General features: G+C 41.1%; 8 protein-coding genes across 8 annotated transcripts; 4 read left to right on the forward strand and 4 right to left on the reverse strand.

Moving 5' to 3' along the window:
• Positions 1-10: 10 nt before the first annotated feature.
• On the forward strand, positions 11-2,586 carry V1514DRAFT_365301 (uncharacterized protein). The gene is made up of 3 exons (XM_066929808.1): positions 11-179; positions 248-1,621; positions 1,694-2,586. Exons 1-3 carry the CDS (start codon positions 161-163, stop codon positions 2,506-2,508), a joined length of 2,208 nt encoding a protein of 735 aa, XP_066785817.1. The 5' UTR covers positions 11-160; the 3' UTR covers positions 2,509-2,586.
• Positions 2,505-3,822, reverse strand: V1514DRAFT_287843 (uncharacterized protein). The gene is made up of 2 exons (XM_066925231.1): positions 3,069-3,822; positions 2,505-3,020 (listed from the first exon to the last, which is right to left on the reverse strand). The coding sequence occupies exons 1-2, from the start codon at positions 3,425-3,427 to the stop codon at positions 2,819-2,821; spliced, it is 561 nt and encodes a 186-aa protein (XP_066785818.1). The 5' UTR covers positions 3,428-3,822; the 3' UTR covers positions 2,505-2,818.
• Positions 3,823-4,292: 470 nt separating this feature from the next.
• Positions 4,293-5,609, forward strand: V1514DRAFT_323806 (yippee zinc-binding/DNA-binding /Mis18, centromere assembly-domain-containing protein). The gene has a single exon (XM_066926316.1). The coding sequence runs from the start codon at positions 4,730-4,732 to the stop codon at positions 5,483-5,485; it is 756 nt and encodes a 251-aa protein (XP_066785819.1). The 5' UTR covers positions 4,293-4,729; the 3' UTR covers positions 5,486-5,609.
• Positions 5,517-7,186, reverse strand: V1514DRAFT_323808 (uncharacterized protein). The gene is made up of 3 exons (XM_066926317.1): positions 7,091-7,186; positions 6,718-7,011; positions 5,517-6,633 (listed from the first exon to the last, which is right to left on the reverse strand). Exons 2-3 carry the CDS (start codon positions 6,872-6,874, stop codon positions 5,681-5,683), a joined length of 1,110 nt encoding a protein of 369 aa, XP_066785820.1. The 5' UTR covers positions 6,875-7,011; positions 7,091-7,186; the 3' UTR covers positions 5,517-5,680.
• V1514DRAFT_323810 (Rft protein-domain-containing protein) lies at positions 7,179-9,417 on the forward strand. Its single transcript, XM_066926318.1, has one exon. It carries the CDS (start codon positions 7,371-7,373, stop codon positions 9,189-9,191), a length of 1,821 nt encoding a protein of 606 aa, XP_066785821.1. The 5' UTR covers positions 7,179-7,370; the 3' UTR covers positions 9,192-9,417.
• Positions 9,218-11,800, reverse strand: V1514DRAFT_323811 (uncharacterized protein). Its single transcript, XM_066926319.1, has 2 exons — positions 11,631-11,800; positions 9,218-11,577 (listed from the first exon to the last, which is right to left on the reverse strand). Exons 1-2 carry the CDS (start codon positions 11,688-11,690, stop codon positions 9,532-9,534), a joined length of 2,106 nt encoding a protein of 701 aa, XP_066785822.1. The 5' UTR covers positions 11,691-11,800; the 3' UTR covers positions 9,218-9,531.
• A 54-nt stretch (positions 11,801-11,854) lies between these two features.
• Positions 11,855-13,373, forward strand: V1514DRAFT_62180 (uncharacterized protein). Its single transcript, XM_066930078.1, has 3 exons — positions 11,855-12,287; positions 12,341-12,589; positions 12,668-13,373. The coding sequence occupies exons 1-3, from the start codon at positions 11,966-11,968 to the stop codon at positions 13,174-13,176; spliced, it is 1,080 nt and encodes a 359-aa protein (XP_066785823.1). The 5' UTR covers positions 11,855-11,965; the 3' UTR covers positions 13,177-13,373.
• Positions 13,374-13,569: 196 nt separating this feature from the next.
• V1514DRAFT_274976 (SNF2 family N-terminal domain-containing protein) lies at positions 13,570-16,627 on the reverse strand (the record flags this gene model as incomplete). The annotated part of the gene is made up of 3 exons (XM_066924879.1): positions 13,570-15,104; positions 15,165-15,483; positions 15,536-16,627. 3 exons carry the CDS (start codon positions 16,625-16,627, stop codon positions 13,570-13,572), a joined length of 2,946 nt encoding a protein of 981 aa, XP_066785824.1.
• Positions 16,628-17,028: the final 401 nt, after the last annotated feature.

Below are 17,028 nucleotides of genomic sequence, written 5' to 3' on the forward strand. Positions count from 1 at the left end.
GGGATAACAAGGTCTAGATGATGACTTTACGGAGTTATATAATTTATTTTATTGTATATTAAATCTCTGCAAGCTTGTTCATTATATATAAAGTATTCTGTGAGAATAACGCATAATACGGAGACGGCCTTGAAACTGCAGAGCGAGGCATTTGCTCAAAATGGCCTCGAGAAGGCAAAGTACACAAGTTTCCATTTTATTTTTTTTAAATGCAACATTCAATTGACTTAGGCCTCGTATGATCTAGTTTCACCAATTCCCGAATATCATCGTCTTCGAACTCGACGTGCGTGTTATATTTGTCGGAGACGAAAAGTGAAGTGCGATGGAGTCACGCCTTCGTGTGGGCAGTGCAGCCTAAGGGGTGCCATGTGCTACTATAAGGATGATGAAACAAAGAGCAGTTCCGTAACCGAAGCTTCATCATTGTCACATGCAACTGTGCCTTTATATCCATCCATTACCGGCAATGCTAAAACAAGTGCGGAAAACAGTCCAAACTCTTCAGCTCGTCGTGGACGTCCGGTAAAACGCCAAAAGGCTGAGTTTTCACCTGTCACGTTCAGTGATTCCCCAACCCAAGGCTCGGAAGCGAGTCCGATCCATAGCACTGTTTACAGCGGCGTAACTGCGACAAATCCAGGAGTGGAGAGCTTTATTTATTATGGCCCGGCATCGACGTTCTCGTTCATTCAGCATATTCACCAAGAGATCAATTCGGGGATAATTGAAATGAACAGCGTAGGAGATGTGCCCGAGGGTATCAAAAGGTTTGGATTTAGGGATTTGTTTTTAGGTTGGAATGCGGGAGGTTTGACTGCGCAAAATAACCAAGAAGGCAACATGAAATTCTTAGACCCGATCAAGGCCAAGAAATTTATCGATAATTTTTGGAATACGCTGGTGTACATCATGCCTGTTTATTCCAGGGAGTATCTGGAAAGTGTTTTGGACTCAATGTATTGTACGGAAGCTCAGACTTCAAACGGAGAGGCAGGATTACTGGCAGTGCTTGCCACGGGCGCCAGCTTGGAAGGTGAAAACGAGTGGAGTTCGATTTTGTTTCAGAGATCATATGGGATAGTGAATCAATCGAATGAGATTGTTAGTACAGATCGTGTCAAAGTGTTATTGCTTTTAAGTCACCATCAAGCCATGACGGGCAAGTTAAACACGGCTTACATGCTTTCTGGGCAGAGTGTCCGTCTTGCCTATGCATGTGGTTTACATAGAGAGTTTCCAAGCTTGTCACAGTATTCAGATGGCGCAATACAAGGCAACCGTGACAGAAGAATAACATTATGGTCGTTATATTCATTTGAGAGATTACTATCAATTTCGCTCGGCCGTCCGTCAGCCTTCAACGACAACGACTTGGACGTTGCCGTTCCAGACAATGATTTTTTACGGTACATGGCACCTTTAGGAAGAATATCTATGAAATCTTCGAATCAGATTTATGGACTTGATACGACATCATTGCTTTCAATATGGGAAGCTGCCACGGCAATAGACGAAGAATTAAAACAATACCAATCAGAACTGCCACCAAGTTTACGATTTGAAGATTTTGGAAAGCCAGGTATATACTTGCATGTTGACGCGTTTGCAATTGGATGTCGTAAGTGACAATATTGTTGTATTAAATTTTTGCTTTGGGCAAAATTGCCGACGGTCTAACATGATTTTTAAGATTTTTACATGTTTAAAACTCTCACGTATCGACCGTTTCTTTTAATGGATGCCATGTGCAGGCAACAGGAGCGGGTTCGAACCGCACAGGGCCAACCGACCTTGCCCCAGGTTGAAGAACAATACGCGTTTTTGCCTGAGGCATGTCGCAGGGCAGTGGAAGCCGGCCGCGGCTTGCTCCTGTTGCTGGCGCGGTCATATTCATCAAACCCGATGCTGGCAACTATGAGGTTTAATTCCATGTTTTTACAAAACGCATGTGCGATTTTGTTGTTTGATATTTTACGAGATCCATCAAATAAGCAGGAGGTGGACATAAACTTTGAAATCACAAACATTGCTCTTGAATGCTACCGGTTAATGAATCACGACGTTGGTGTGGAATCTGGATTGAGAATGATTGAACAGGTTCTGGAAAGGGCAAGAGCAGCGGTCGAAGCAGCTGGAGCAGCCAGTGCAATAGGAGCAATAGGAGCAGTAACATCTACAGAAGTTAAGGACGAAGGTCCCATAGCGGAGAGTGATATAATGAATAACGCGCTGATAGAAAGCATGAGCGTGTTTTCGCCATTGAATCAATGGAATGAGAGTAGCGCAATTAAAGTTCCATACACGAGCTCTACTGGAGACCCAGCGAAAACAATACCGACAGCAAATGCTGGATCTGTGGAAAGTACTAATTCAAATGAGCTATTGGATTCTCCTGAAGATGCACTTAACAAACTCAGCGAGTGGGAGAAGTGGGAGGCAGGAATTGATTGGATCAAAAGTGGATTTATGCTACCAAATTCGAACGACTCGTTTAACGACAATTAAAAAAATAAATAATATTTGCATTCATACACAAAGTATAGCTAAGTACATTAAAATCCTAATATAAGGAATGAAGTGACCATTAACACGAGCAATATGGACAACACCGAACCCATTAAAAAAAAAACAAAAAAAGCAATAAATATAAACACCAAATTACAACCAAAAATAAAAGCGAATCAAGCGAGATACAATGTGTGAAGCAAATAAGGATAATTGGAACCCAAGTCCAATTCTGAAACAGACAAAAGCGGTACTAATGGAATGAATATAATCACGCGCATAGTTGAACTATCAAAACTCGCAGTTCAACTTACAATTCAACTTCCATCGCAGCCCAAGCAGTGGAGAGTTGACCACCATTAATATATTTTGGACACCTTACCAGAGAAAACCCCATCCAGTGGAAGTGTTTAATGTAGTACGGTTGCTCCAAAAGAAGCTGTTTATCAATGCAAACCACTGCACGTTGACAGTCAAAGCACGAATACGCTAGATCCATCACAGCAACCAACCTGCGCATTATTAGTAAAAAAAAAAAATAGTTTTATATTTAAACTTACCCAGCTTTGACTTCCATGTTCCGATGGATCACCGACTTATCAAAATATATAATTAAAGTTCGATCCACGACAGCACCATACCAAAGATATGAATTCAAGTCTTCCAGTTTAAGCAAAACAGCATCAGCCGGACGTTGACCTGAAAAGTTCATACAACGGTTCGGATAAGCTACCTTAAGTAAAGCCCTGACAGCAGGTGATAATGCAGTGTCGGATTGATTTTCGATCGATTTGCCGTGATCCATAGAATTTGACAACACCGCCTGGGCATCCCCATGTCTGTTGCCATCAGACAGGTGACCCGCAGGCTCCCCCTCATAAATCGCAGTCCCATTAGCAAAAAGTCTCTCACACTTCATTGCCAGGTCCAACGATGCCTTCCGCGTTTCCGCAGAAGGACTTTTCCTAAGAAGGGCCTCAGGGACGCCACTCCGCTACCCCGTCCAACGTAGTGCAATACTTAAAGACTGCGGCACCTGAAGCGACATTATAAGTGCAGCAGGATGCAAGAGTGACGCCGTTGGGAATGGCAGCACCATCAAGGAAGTTGGGCGAGGAGCGAGGTCCAGGCTGAGTAGTAGTAGAATTATTACTACTACTACTACTAAGATTAAAATTACTTAAAAGATTCGCCATGAGGATTGATTTCTTTTGCTGAAATACTAAAATAAAATGTAGAGAGAACTAAGAGTAGGTTGAGACCTTGAAGCGGAATATTGACGATATATGAGTATGTGAGAGTGTTAATAGATCGATGAAAAATTCGGGCCTGAAAGCGGGCGGTGAAGGGGTCAAAAAGGATCATGGGTTAGGGTGAAGGCACCAGGCGGTCAGCTGGACGTTGATTAGGGCCAACACAGCACATGCGCACGTGCATGTCGTCATGCTGCGTGACGCGAATAATTAAACCTAATTGTCGATAAACGGGAAAGTCTGAGACGACTTTGACTAAACGACAGAAAACTAAATGGTTTGCAAATTAAACAAGACTTTATTAAAAGCAATTTTAATAATACTTATTTTTTTTTTAATTGAAAATTGGCTTTTTGCCTCTGGCTGCTGCCGAGTAGTATAAGGGATTCGATCGGCGATATGAAATCAGGGGCAATCCGTTGGGAGTTTACGCATCACAATTACAAGGGGCTTGTGTGAGTTTTAAGGCGAAAATGTGTACAATATCAAGGTGCTCGTAGCTGAGAAATTGGGATTCAACAATCCTCGTCATATTTGACTTGTTATTACGCATAACATTACAAGGTCCGTTGTTTGCGCATACCTGATATATACATACCTTTCTACGCCATCTTCAAACTTTTAAGAATTCAATACTAGTAATTTCAAGTTTGTGTCAAATAACAAACATTGGTCGTTGTGTCAGGATTGTTCTTGTCGCCCTACTTCCATCGCCCCAAGTTTTAACTGAACCAACGCCCACAATTACATTCACACTAGTCCTTTTTTTTATAGCATTCTTGCTTTGGCAGGTATTGCTGGCAAGTCTGATAGTTCGTCCTGAATTTTATTTTCAGTCGCGTCAAACCTCCAACGTTCCACCTGCGTCGCATCCATCAAGAATATCTCAACCCAACTCATTAGCTCCGGCACGGTCTGTTAACATCCCTGCAGCCTCTGTCAGAACGCAAAAGTGCAAAACTTCTGTTATGAATGGAACTTCTTCTTCTAGAAAATTGGTGCTATCGTTTTTAACGCCTTCCTGGAAACACCCGATTAGTATAGATACTGATGCTGATGACCAAAGCTCATCACGTCCTGTCGTCGCGGGTTCGTCTAATCAGAAGCTCGGCCTCAGGGTTGAAACACTTTTTTCGCCTTCGCTATCTATTCCTATTACCATTTTTAAATGTCGAAAGTGTCAGGCTCATATCGCATATTACGAACATGTGGTTTCTAAAGCGTTTCATGGCAGACAAGGCCGAGGGGTTTTGATATCAGACGTGGTTAATGTCAATTTAGGCATGCCAACAGAGCGAATGTTGACTACAGGAATGCATTGTGTTGCCGATTTACTTTGCGCATCGTGCAAAGTTTGCGTTGGTTGGAAGTACATTACCGCAAGCGAGAGCATGCAAAAATATAAAGTTGGCAAGTATATACTAGAACTTAAACGAATAGTAAAAGAAACCGTTTCTGTACATGGCGACGATGAAGATTACCTTGTTAAGGAGCAAATAGGCAAATTGGATGCAAAAATCTCTAGGCCGAACTTATCAGCATTTTCTTCGTCATTGCCTGTCTCACATATTCTTAGTAAATCATCAGCGCCGTCAAGTCCCGGTCAGATGGAATATGGGTTTAGAAGGGCTGGCAATAGAAATTCGATTATTCGAAATCTTTTGGACGATCAGTTATCTTTTGTTGAAGAGTTCGAAGAAGCCAGAAATGAAGTTACAGCGTGATCAGTTAAATACATAAATTTCAACCGTTGCCAGCAACATAAGCACACCGTTCATGATTCAAGTCAGTATGTTTAAAATAATAAATGTCAATTATAAAAGCAGATCTAAAAAAAATAAACTCCATTTTTTTAACCCATATATGTACAAAAAAAAAAACAAAACTAAGAAACGCCAGTGCGTAACTTGAAGCTATGTTCAAGCAATAAATGACTTTAACCACCCCAAAACATCATTATGGGCTGCAAGTTGGCCCTCATTCACGAGTAAGTTGTCCGGCGGATAATCTCCTTTAACAGCAAACCCATGAGGTAATTTTCTGTCATACAATTTAATATCGAAAAATATGTTATCTTTCGTCATTTTCTCTGAAGCAGTTTTCAGCAGATCTGGAGGAAACAATGGATCGTCTTCCACTCCAATTATTAGCACAGGCTTTTTAATTGCGGAAAAATCTTTCTTCTCAGCAAGCGAAGGATGACACATAACACCGGTAAAGATCAATCGTGCCCATGAAGGGTTATGCAAATCAATCGAAAAGGATGGAGCAAGAGACGACCGTGGAGTGACTTTCTTTGGCTCGGCTTGTGGCACCAGGCTCTGATCCAATGGTAACTGCAGCAACTTTAACCCGTACTTGGCACCAAATGAGTATCCGACTATACAAATATCTCTTGGCCTGTACAGTTCCACAATTTCTTCAACCATATGCACCAAAACCGGCCATGTCTTCTCTTCTGTGTGCCGTGCTATCCACATGTCAGTCATAAACCCAGAAACACTATTTATCGCCAAGTTTTTAAATTTTGATAGTAAAGCAGTACCACCATCTGAATCATTAGCGCGGTTATCCTTAGATTGTGCCGAATTCGGATCATTTGAGAATAAATCAGGTGCAACAACGAAATATCCTTCACGAGCGAATTCGTCCGCCAATAATCGATTATTCAAACTTTCAATCCCCAATCCATTTGTTAAAAAAAGCAATAAAGAAAATCCTTGAATGTCATCAATTTGCGATCGTTCAGAGTTGGATCCGTTGTCAACTGGCACTTCCCATCTCGGAGGTTTTGCAACATAAATCTGTTCTCCTGAGTCCGGAAGAGTCCGGTATTCACCAATCGGCTCAATATTTTGTAAATTTTTCTTCTCTAGCAAACTTTAGTTAGCGTATGCCTTGATGAATGACTAAATCTATGTGGTTTCAACCGGTTCACGTAATTAACAATACTAGCCTTTTCCATGCTTACTCAGCGATCCAGATCCAACAGAACTGAAAAAAAAATCATCATTTCCATCTTCGTCAGAATCTCCCAAAAATATTGTATCGTTGGTGTCGTCCAATGGAACATTATCCTGGTATGGATGCCTTGCAATTCCCCTGCTGCCCATGATTGTAGATTAACAAGTTCACGAGGTACTTGGTGGTAGTGCAAGACCTTTAATGACTTTCGACTCAAAATATATCCAAATAGTTTAATTTAGCTTAAAATACTTCAAGATCGGTATAGTTACTTGTCCAATATAAACTAACATTCCAATTTAGTAAGTTCTAATCCATCATCAGGTTGCCCCTGAGCTGCCAGATGTAATCAAAGCTTGACTCACTATAACGTTCTCACGCATACGGAACAAGCCGGTCGACGTTATGACATTTACGTAGTCTTTAATTAATGACCTCGGTGCCCTTTTCTTTTGTAATTCAGAATTGGTAGAATTGGCTTGTAGTTGTGAATTGTGACAGCATTAATTTCTTGCTTGACATCATCTCAGCTCACATGAATTTGCATCAGAACTTTATGTTATAACTTCATCGTTGAATTAATTTGGCCAAAGATCGAATTGCTACGCGGTTATTACTTGAATCAGCGGCGACAACATAGCAACGATGGATTCACCTCATCGCGGCCATCCGCCGACAGCGAGTCGTCGACACGGTCGAAGACATTCTACTATAGTCGTACCTCCGCCAGCGGCACTAATGGCGCAAAGGGAGTCACCACGGGAACACTCAGAACAATACATTCACAGATCAGCTATCGGGGCAATATTTTTGATCTTGCTTCAATTTTTTTCTAAAGTCCTTACATTTTCACTTAATCAGACATTGCTTCGATTTTTATCTCCAGAGAGGCTAGGGGTATCGACCCAGTTAGAGTTGCTAAATACGTCAATTTTATTTTTTTCTCGAGAAGCCATTCGGATAGGAATCCAACGACAAACAACATCACCTAAACCAGACACGTTTAGAATGGAAGGTGGTGTGGTAGAAGGAACAGTATCAGGCATTGCGCAGAGTGTTGTCAACGTTGGCTATATTGCATTTTTAGCTGGCATTCCGTTAGCCGGCCTGTTTTCCTTTTGGTATTACATCCGCGGCGCAAGTATCGAAGTATCAGGACTGCCGTATTTTAAATCTGTTGTAGTGATTTACGGAATAGCTTCGATCGTTGAGCTGGCTTCAGAGCCAATGTTTGCTTTGGCCCAGTACGACTTGCAATACAAATTGCGTGCCATTTGCGAGTCTGCGGCTGTGATTGCACGATGCGTTATCACTTTTTTTTTAACTGTGTCAACGCGCGAAGATACCGGAGTTCTTGCATTTGCACTTGGACAATTAGCTTACGCTGGAGTGCTAACTGGATTATATGTATGCCTTGTTTGGGAAAGAACAAGAGGTAAAGAAAACAGCATATTGCCTAAAAGAATTTGGAAAGAAGAAATCTCTCGATCGCCATGGTTTTATTTTCATCACCCGACCATTAAATTAGCGTCGACACTGTGGCTGCAAACCGTGTTTAAACATTATTTGACAGAGGGAGATAAGTTTTTGGCCAGTTATTTCAGTACAATTAGTGAACAAGGTTTGTATGCTTTAGCAGCAAATTATGGATCATTACTCGCACGGCTTGTGTTTTTTCCCATTGAGGAATCGAGTAGATCATTATTCGCAAAGCTATTAGCTGCTCCTATAATTCCTTCAAATTTACGGTCTGCGTCTGACTCCTTAACCACCATGCTTAGAGTTTACTCTCATCTGGCAATTTTCTGTTTTGTCATTGGTCCCTCAGCTGCTCCGTTCCTTTTAACGTTAGTCGCGGGAAAGAAGTGGACTACCGGGGTATCAGGAAAATCTGTCATTTCTGCTTATGCATATTATATCCCGTTATTAGCGTTCAACGGAATCCTTGAAGCGTTTGTTCAATCTGGCGCGACACCTGCTCAGGTACGAGAACAATCTGCGTTAATGCTTGGATTTTCTGCTGTTTTTGCATTATGTGGATATTTGTTCATTAGGGTACTTAAATTTGGAGCTCCGGGATTAGTATATGCCAACATGGTAAATCTCAGTCTACGGATTGTATCCTGTGGGTATTATATTGGTAAATACTACCAGATCAGTAATGGTCTTGATGAGAAGCAGCACAGTGGCGTGTCCGGACGCAACAACGAGACGTTACACCCACTCAAGCGACGGAGTAGTTGGCCGAGCATTCACACCGTGGTGGCAGGTGCAATTGCATGGGTCGTCGTAAGGGCGATTTCTCCGATTGACACTTGGATGCAGTTTTTTTCATTGTCGGCAATCGCAATCGCATTGGCACTGGTGATCATATATGAAGAACGGGAGTTGATTAGAAGTACCGTCGGAGTAATCATGGAACAACGGAGTAATACCAGAGAACTAGATCAAAAGAAAGAAAAATGATTATATATATATGAGTATATGACTTAAACGAGGCGCAAAATTTTTCATTGTACATTTTATCTTGTATGAAGTAAGGAAGTTAGATTCCGCTTCAGGTCGACAAAAATTTCACAAAAGTGATTTATACATCAATAAAAAAAATTATGAATTCATATCAATTCATAATTACATACGTGGAGTACACATAATGCATCAATTATATACACTGAGAAAAATCAAATACGCCTCATCACTAAAATCATAATAAACACATAAATCCATAACATTCACATAGTCCTTTAATAAAACTCCATACATCCGTAAAAACCCAAGCTATAAAGTCTCAATATTAACAACAAAACTAAAGAACCAACTCTTCAATAAACTTAGCTGCCGTGTTAGCTATCCTTTCACTGCATCCCTCACAGATCGGCAATTCGCTATACGCACGCCACTCTGTTTCCATTGCGGCCAATTCCTGAGGATTATCTACCATGGCAATCTTAAATCCCATGTTATGAATTGCTCTAAATCTATCCCATATCCAACCCCGACGATAGATATCAAATGATGCAGATTGCGCGACTTTTAACGGCAATATAAGATTTAAAATTGAAGCTCCAGATGTTTTTGAAAGCACAAATGAAGAAGAACGGCATATGAAACTTGCAGACTTTAATATGAACTTATCAAACTTTCTTTTCATTTCTGAAACAACATGAACATTAGTATGTTGTTCAAGATCAAGAACGGCTGGATATTCAAGCTTGGTAAAGCCAACAGTCATCCTAAGCATATATGCAAGAATCATGCGAATGCAGTAATACATAGTCACCAAGCGTGCATCGTGAGCCGTAACAAAACTTATGGGTGGCTTAAAAAAATGAGTCTGCTTCCACTCTTCGTCGGTTTTGCTGCTGGCACATTTATGAACCGGATAGATTGGCTGACCAGAAATCGAATCAAACGTCATCGTATCAAACGTCACCTTAGACGAGTTTCGGCGGGCGTAGTGCTTAGTATTCTCACAATAACTCCTAAACCACGCTTCAAATCGCTCATCTAGATCTTTAATCCGATAATAAAGTTCTTTTACACGCCGACAATCTTCCTTTGTTCTATACTGCTCTCTTACCGATGAAACGTGTTCATCCTTCACGAATATCTCATCAACACATTCTTCTAATTCTGGTACTTCAAATATAAGATCATAAAGCTGATGATGTATTTGTTTTCCCTGTTCTAATGCAAATGGAATCGATTTCCATTCTGGATCGTTCAAAAACGAACGTTTCCGAGATAGAATCGCATGTACTGCAGTTAGGCCACGAGTAGTATGAAACAACGTATTATTAAACCCAGTCATATAGGCATTTGGACCGCGTAGTCGCATTAATTGCACAGCGCCAGATACCATCCCTAACCAAGAAGCTTCTAGATCGGCATTAAGCGTTTCATAGAGGGCTAGTAAAACGCCACCAGTAACCGAATCATCTTCCAAAGACATTTCATTACCACGCATCGAGCGCCAGGAAGTACGGTCTATATTGGAAATATCAATTAACTGAGACTCAACGCGAGCAGTTAATAAAGAAGCTTTTTCTGGCGCTGGCGGCCTGGGCGGCGTGTCTGTCGCAGCCCATTCAAGAAGTGAGACAGGAAGGGACAAAGAATTGGAATTCGAAGCAAACATGACAGAAGACAACGACGAAAGAGATGGTGTTGAAGAAGAAGAAATAGATGAACGTGGTGTTAAATTGTCAATTTGCTGATGCTCCTCGGTGACTAGTATCTCCACTACTTTTTTCTGATACCGTAGCCCTTCGACGTACCAGCCCAATGCCATTAGAGAAATATCAGAATCCCCGCACGTCGCTCCATAGTATGACAATACAAGAGCACGAGATGCGTACATTGTGGTTGAAGGACTATTTGACAGAACAAACTGGGGAAGCGATTGAATCCACGTTTGAGTTAATAAGTTATCACTGAACCTGTCGATCTTCATCACCATAGCAAATTTGTCCATGAATACTGAGATGCAGTAATTAAATAAATCATATTCCGGGAATAACGATAAAGCCCTGGGAACATTGGGTGTGTACAGAAAAAGATCAACTTCGGGCTGTAATGTACTGTCATATTGCTCGTAGAGTGACTTTTTCAATGTCATAAAAGATTCACCGCCGTCAGAAAACCTACTGAGAAGTCCGTTTCGTCGCGCCGAATCATTAATCAGAGATCGATTGAAGACTGACGAAGAATAGCTGACATCGCTAACATCACTAATATAATTCCCACCTCTAACGCCCACGCGCTGTTTTCGAAACACGGGTCCAATTATAGGTCCACCACATTTTCTACCGGTTCTAACACACTTTGTACAACTTGGAAAGGTTTCATCACACTGAAACACGGGTTAGTGGTTGATTGAACGCGATGTGAACGTAAGCAGCTCACCTTAATCTTCCGCTTTTTGCAGTTAGCACAACCTCTACTGCCACCAGCAACACCAACCATGACAGATACGTGTCCAGAAAAAAAAGAGAATCACTCCAAGGAGATCTCTATTGTACTTGAATGAGTTCAGGAGTGACTAATATATCACGATTAAGAGCTCATCAGAATTGTATGAGGGTGTTGGCGGCGAAATGTATAAGCGCATAGGTCCCCAAACAGTTATGCAGGAGGTTGCATGTTAAAAATCCATTTATCTGCGAGGACGCGTGTCCAGCATTTTACTCCACACTTTCAATCAGCGACAGCGTCTTGAAAGACTCAGGCAGGCGTGTAAAATGTCCCTGTATAGTACAACACTTCTACTGGCCAACCCGGATATTTATGCTTCAATTCGCCTGGCCTACTATCATGTCATCCGGCAGGCATTGCACTCGACCCTTTCCAACGGCTCACTCGACATTCTCGTTGTGCAACCACCAGAAGCTTTCCGTGAAGCTCATCATATCTTGTCGCAATTGTACACAATATCTGGCGAGATTGCAAAGTTAGAACATAAAGAAAACGTTGATGTTAAAGTTCTGCTTGAAGGCGTCGGCGGCTTCAGCGTTGCTGAGGCAAGAAACAAGAGTTGGGAAGTAGTCGCCATAAGCAAGAGTGGTGAGTATGTATGAAGCTACAGTACATGCTTCTTACTGATTGGAACATTGAAGATTCAAAAATACTGCCTGTTTTCATTGCCGAACAACAATCTTCCGTGTTCGCACCTGCTTTACCCATAATCATACTTCCGACTGGAGAGAACAGCACAATATCAACAATGTCTTCTGTCACGGAAGATGTTGATGATGAACCTGCAGTCGACTTGCCAGAACTATCAGTTTTAGGTGGACAGCTGGATGATGAAGGTAATTTAATTGAAGACTCCGAAGGTCCCGAAGGTTCCTATGAAGTTGTTGCTGGTATGTACATGAAAAAAAAAATTTAGGCCGAAAAAAATAATACGTGGCGCTGACGAATAACGTGTTACTACTTTAAAGTTGGTGGAACTTTTGATCATTTACATGATGGCCACAAAATCCTTCTTTCAATGTGTGGCTTTTTAGCTAGTAAGTCACTAATCATTGGCGTAACAGGCCCATCACTGTTGCAGAACAAAAAATATAAGGAATACCTGCAATCATATGATGATCGTTCTCAAAGAGTAATAGCATTTGTGAACTACATATATCCAGCGATTTATGCTTCAACACATGAGATCAACGACATCTACGGCCAAGCAGTTACGATCGATGCAATTGACGCCTTGGTAGTAAGCGCTGAAACAAAAAAAGGTGGGCTAGCAGTTAATCTAGAAAGGTTAAAAAGAAATATGTCACCGTTAAGCATTTGGCAAATTGGCGTAGTGAATGGGGATGCTGAAAATAATTGGGCCGGTAAGCTAAGCAGTACGGATTTAAGAAAACAAGACTATTTGCAAGACGAAAAATTGAAGCAGGAAAAGGAAGCGACAGAAGGAATTAGGATTGCGAAAGAGGAAGAAGAATGAAAATGTTTTTTTTTTTTTCAATTGATAAGGACTAGCTTTCAAATATGTGCATATCATTTTTGATTTTGGTTCAGCTACACCAACAACTGGTGTATTTTTTTTTTTGCCAGCGTTCTCATTCAGGTAATTTTATTGCACGGTTAGCTGGTTCATCATTTTATCGTGACGTGTGGCTCACTAAAAGTGCTATTTGTCGCTTCATATTTGCACGATGGTTGCTGAATAGCTTTTGAAATTACAATACTTTTCAAGCCGATGAAGAGATCAAGAAAAAATTGTCATATTGTAAAATATGTTAAAAAAAAGTTATATTTACATGCGTACTCCTTCAAAACGCTGAAAATCTATCAAACCATTATCATTTTGCTTTAACGAATCTCTATCGAATTCTTATCATTTTTTAAATATAAGGGAAGCCACCAGGCTCGCATTTTTCTCCTCCATCTTGGCTTCTTCAGATTCATCGCTCACGCTCTTATCTAATGCCAACTTCGTGTTCGCCAATTGCAATATCGCTTCTTCAATCGTATCCTTCGTAACCAACCTGACCACTTTCACTTCACGAGTTTGACCCACACGATGTGCGCGATCCTCGGCTTGTCGATCATCATGTGGGTTGAAACTCATGTCGAATATGATCACCACATTTGCACATGCAAGATTAATACCAAACCCACCTGCCTTTGTGGATAAAAGAAAACAATTAATATCTTCCTCTTCATAAAACTTGTCAATCAAGTCTTGACGAACTTCGACAGACGTCTGGCCGTCAAGTCGAAGGAACGACAAGTCCAAGGTTGACAATACGCTCTCAAGAATATCTAAAGTTTGAGTAAACTGAGAGAAAATTAGAATCCGATCACCTCTATCTTTCATCTCTATCAACATCTCTTTCAATTTTTGAATCTTTCCTGACACCATCCATTCATCATGTTGCAATCTATAGTCTCTAATACTCTTAAACTTTAAGCACAGATTATGCAATTCAAAGTCAGACATGACCTCCATATCTTCAAAAATGTATTCTTGATTCGCATTATAATATCTTTCTTCTTTCATGATGTCCTTAGACATCTTTCGAAGTTTTTCAGCAGTGTAAATTCTCCTGAACAGTAACGGATGGACAGCAGCCTTTCGCAGTGTCATAAGCACATTGGCTGACGACCTATCATTCTTTGAAAGCGGTTTGCCTTCCTGTCGTGCTTCAATGACTTTTCTAGATGCATCCAATTCTGCATCGTAAATAACTTTCTGTTCTGGACAAAGATCACAGTACTCAACAAAATGGATTTTCTTGGGCAGATGTTGCAGTACTTGATCTTTTTTTCGTCTAAGAACAAACGGAGTCATCATCGTTTTCGCTCTCGATATACGCTGTTGAGATAACAGAGCAATATTATTAGCATCTTCGGTATCTGTTGTCTTTGCCTTATGCTTAAAAATTATTTGCAAATCTTCCTTTCTCTCTTTAAAAAGGTTGGGCAAAATGAACGCAAGAAGAGAAATCAATTCCTGCAGATTATTTTGCAACGGTGTACCGGTTAGCAACAACCTAAATTTTGCCTTTAACTTCATCAACTTATTGTATCGTTCAGATTCACTGTTCTTTAGCATATGACCTTCATCGTATATGCAGCAATTAAATTGATATCCTTTCAAGAAAGACGTGTCCAGTGGACTTCCACATGCAAGATTGTAAGTGGTAACGATAACATCAAAATCACTCTCCAACAGCACCGCTCTGAGCTCTTGACGTTCCTTCTGTGAACCGTAGTAAGGCTCCACAACCAAGCTTGGACAAAACCGTTTGAACTCACGCAACCAATTCTCAAGAGTAGATGAAGGCACGACAACCAAATGTGGGCCTTCCAGGCCAATCTCTTTCAGATGAGCTAAAAAAGAAATGACCTGGCAAGTCTTACCCAAACCTAATAATTTCACTAGTTAGCAAAATCAAGTTAAAGAGTTTTTTTAAGGACGGTTTATACCCATCTCATCAGCTAAAATGCACGACAGTTTTTTTTTGTATAGCAATGACAGCCAATTAATGCCAACCTGTTGGTAACTCTTCAACTTCACGTCATCCGCCAATAATTGTGGCTGTTCAGTAAAGTAACCACCACCAGGTTGCTTCCTTGGAGAATTTTCGACCCCCGAGTCTGACTCGGCATCAATATCAACAATCTCTAACTCGCCGTTGGATCCGTGAGTGTTCACGCCCCACTTAAGAACGGTGTTTGATACAGATTTGCCAAGCTTATTGCATTCGAGAATCAATGAATCCACAGCTTCGTATCCCGACAATGTCTATATTTTCAATAAGCATTATAACTTTCAATTTGCATATCACAATACATACTTCTAATGCCTCATCAACAGCTTTGTCGCCTGCTAATTTTCTTGGCCGTTTAGATTTCTTTTTACCGGGTTCTTCTGGCTTTGAGATATCAACCGATCTAACTGAGTCCAAATAAGGATACGGCCTGCCTTCTATAATCTTTACGGCAACTTCTCTTGTGCAGTTTGAAACGTCCATAATAACTGGCGCAGCATCATGATTGTATATATCCAAAAGCTTTGCTACAATACCATCGGTATTTTGAGTTTCATCCAAACTTTCAACTGATTCGTCTTCTGAGTTAATATCAATAACTTCCTCGAGTTCTTCGTCATCCTCCGTCATGTTACGCTGGTGTTTCTTTGGTGAAACCTTAGCCACTGGAGATGAATCAATGTTAATAGCACCAGAAACCTGAGTCGTACCGAACTTTTCCCTAATAGATCGTGCCGGTTTTTGAATGTCACGCTTCGACGTAATGATCACTTCTGGAGAATCAGACCGGTTTCGCACGGTAGCAGCCAATTCAAGTTCATCCTGCTGAGATAGCCATTCAGCTGCATCGTCGTAGTTCTTCATTAGCAGAACTGCCTGCACCAATACAGACTTTGAAAAATTCGGAAAAACTGTCTCGAGGCGGCTGATTGTTCGGTTGTCTTCAATCGTCGTGTCATGCGCGAGAACTTCATCCTTAATATCTACAGGCCTGGCTGGTGCTGGTTTTCTTTGAACTAGTTTTTTGACGGCCTGGCCCTTCAAGACTGATGAACTACCAATTAAATTACTTGCTGATCCGTTTTGTTCTGCTAAAGAAAATTTTCCCGCAATTTCACGCATACGATCTCTTGACGACAGGTTAGCGCTTCCACTTGTCTCTTTAGAAACAGCTGTATTATTTGGTCTGGAAACACCAGCTCCGTTTTGCTGCCCGTTAGATCTACTGAATAACATTGGGAACGGACTATTGACAGTCGTGCTTGGCACAAAATTAGTTCGAGGTGGTCCTCCTTGGTCTGTTCGATGACGATTGTCATTTGTGTCACGTTGTTGTTGCTGATGTTGTCTTTGTGGCGGTTGCTGATGTGGTTGTACGTTATTGTACTTGTTGAGCATGCGGCCATAAAAAGTATCATTCGACACTTGAGGTGCAGCTTGGCTTCCGTTTCTCACATCTTGAGGTGCCCGCAAAAGTTGAATGGGAGGTGATTCAGGAACCTGAATCACTGGTGACGAAATATCTAACTGTTTTGGTAAGCCTGACACGTTATTTGCTGGAGAAGCAGGAGGAGACGAAACTACATTAATTCTAGAGCCATTGGAGCCCGCAGGCACGTAGTGCAGGTCAACAGTCTTTCTTTTCTTGAGCTGCGGCTCAACGCTTTCCGCCATAGCAGAATTTTTTTTTTTAAAAAAAATAGTCAAAACGGAAATTGGAGCACAAATAACTTAATTGGTAGATTTGTAATTTCTGTAACCGATATGTGCCTCAAATCTATGCTGAATACGTGCTGCAA

Source organism: Lipomyces japonicus (genome assembly GCF_038497905.1).
Source record: "Lipomyces japonicus strain CBS 7319 unplaced genomic scaffold V1514scaffold_2, whole genome shotgun sequence".
In the NCBI taxonomy this organism is placed as follows: domain Eukaryota; kingdom Fungi; phylum Ascomycota; class Lipomycetes; order Lipomycetales; family Lipomycetaceae; genus Lipomyces; species Lipomyces japonicus.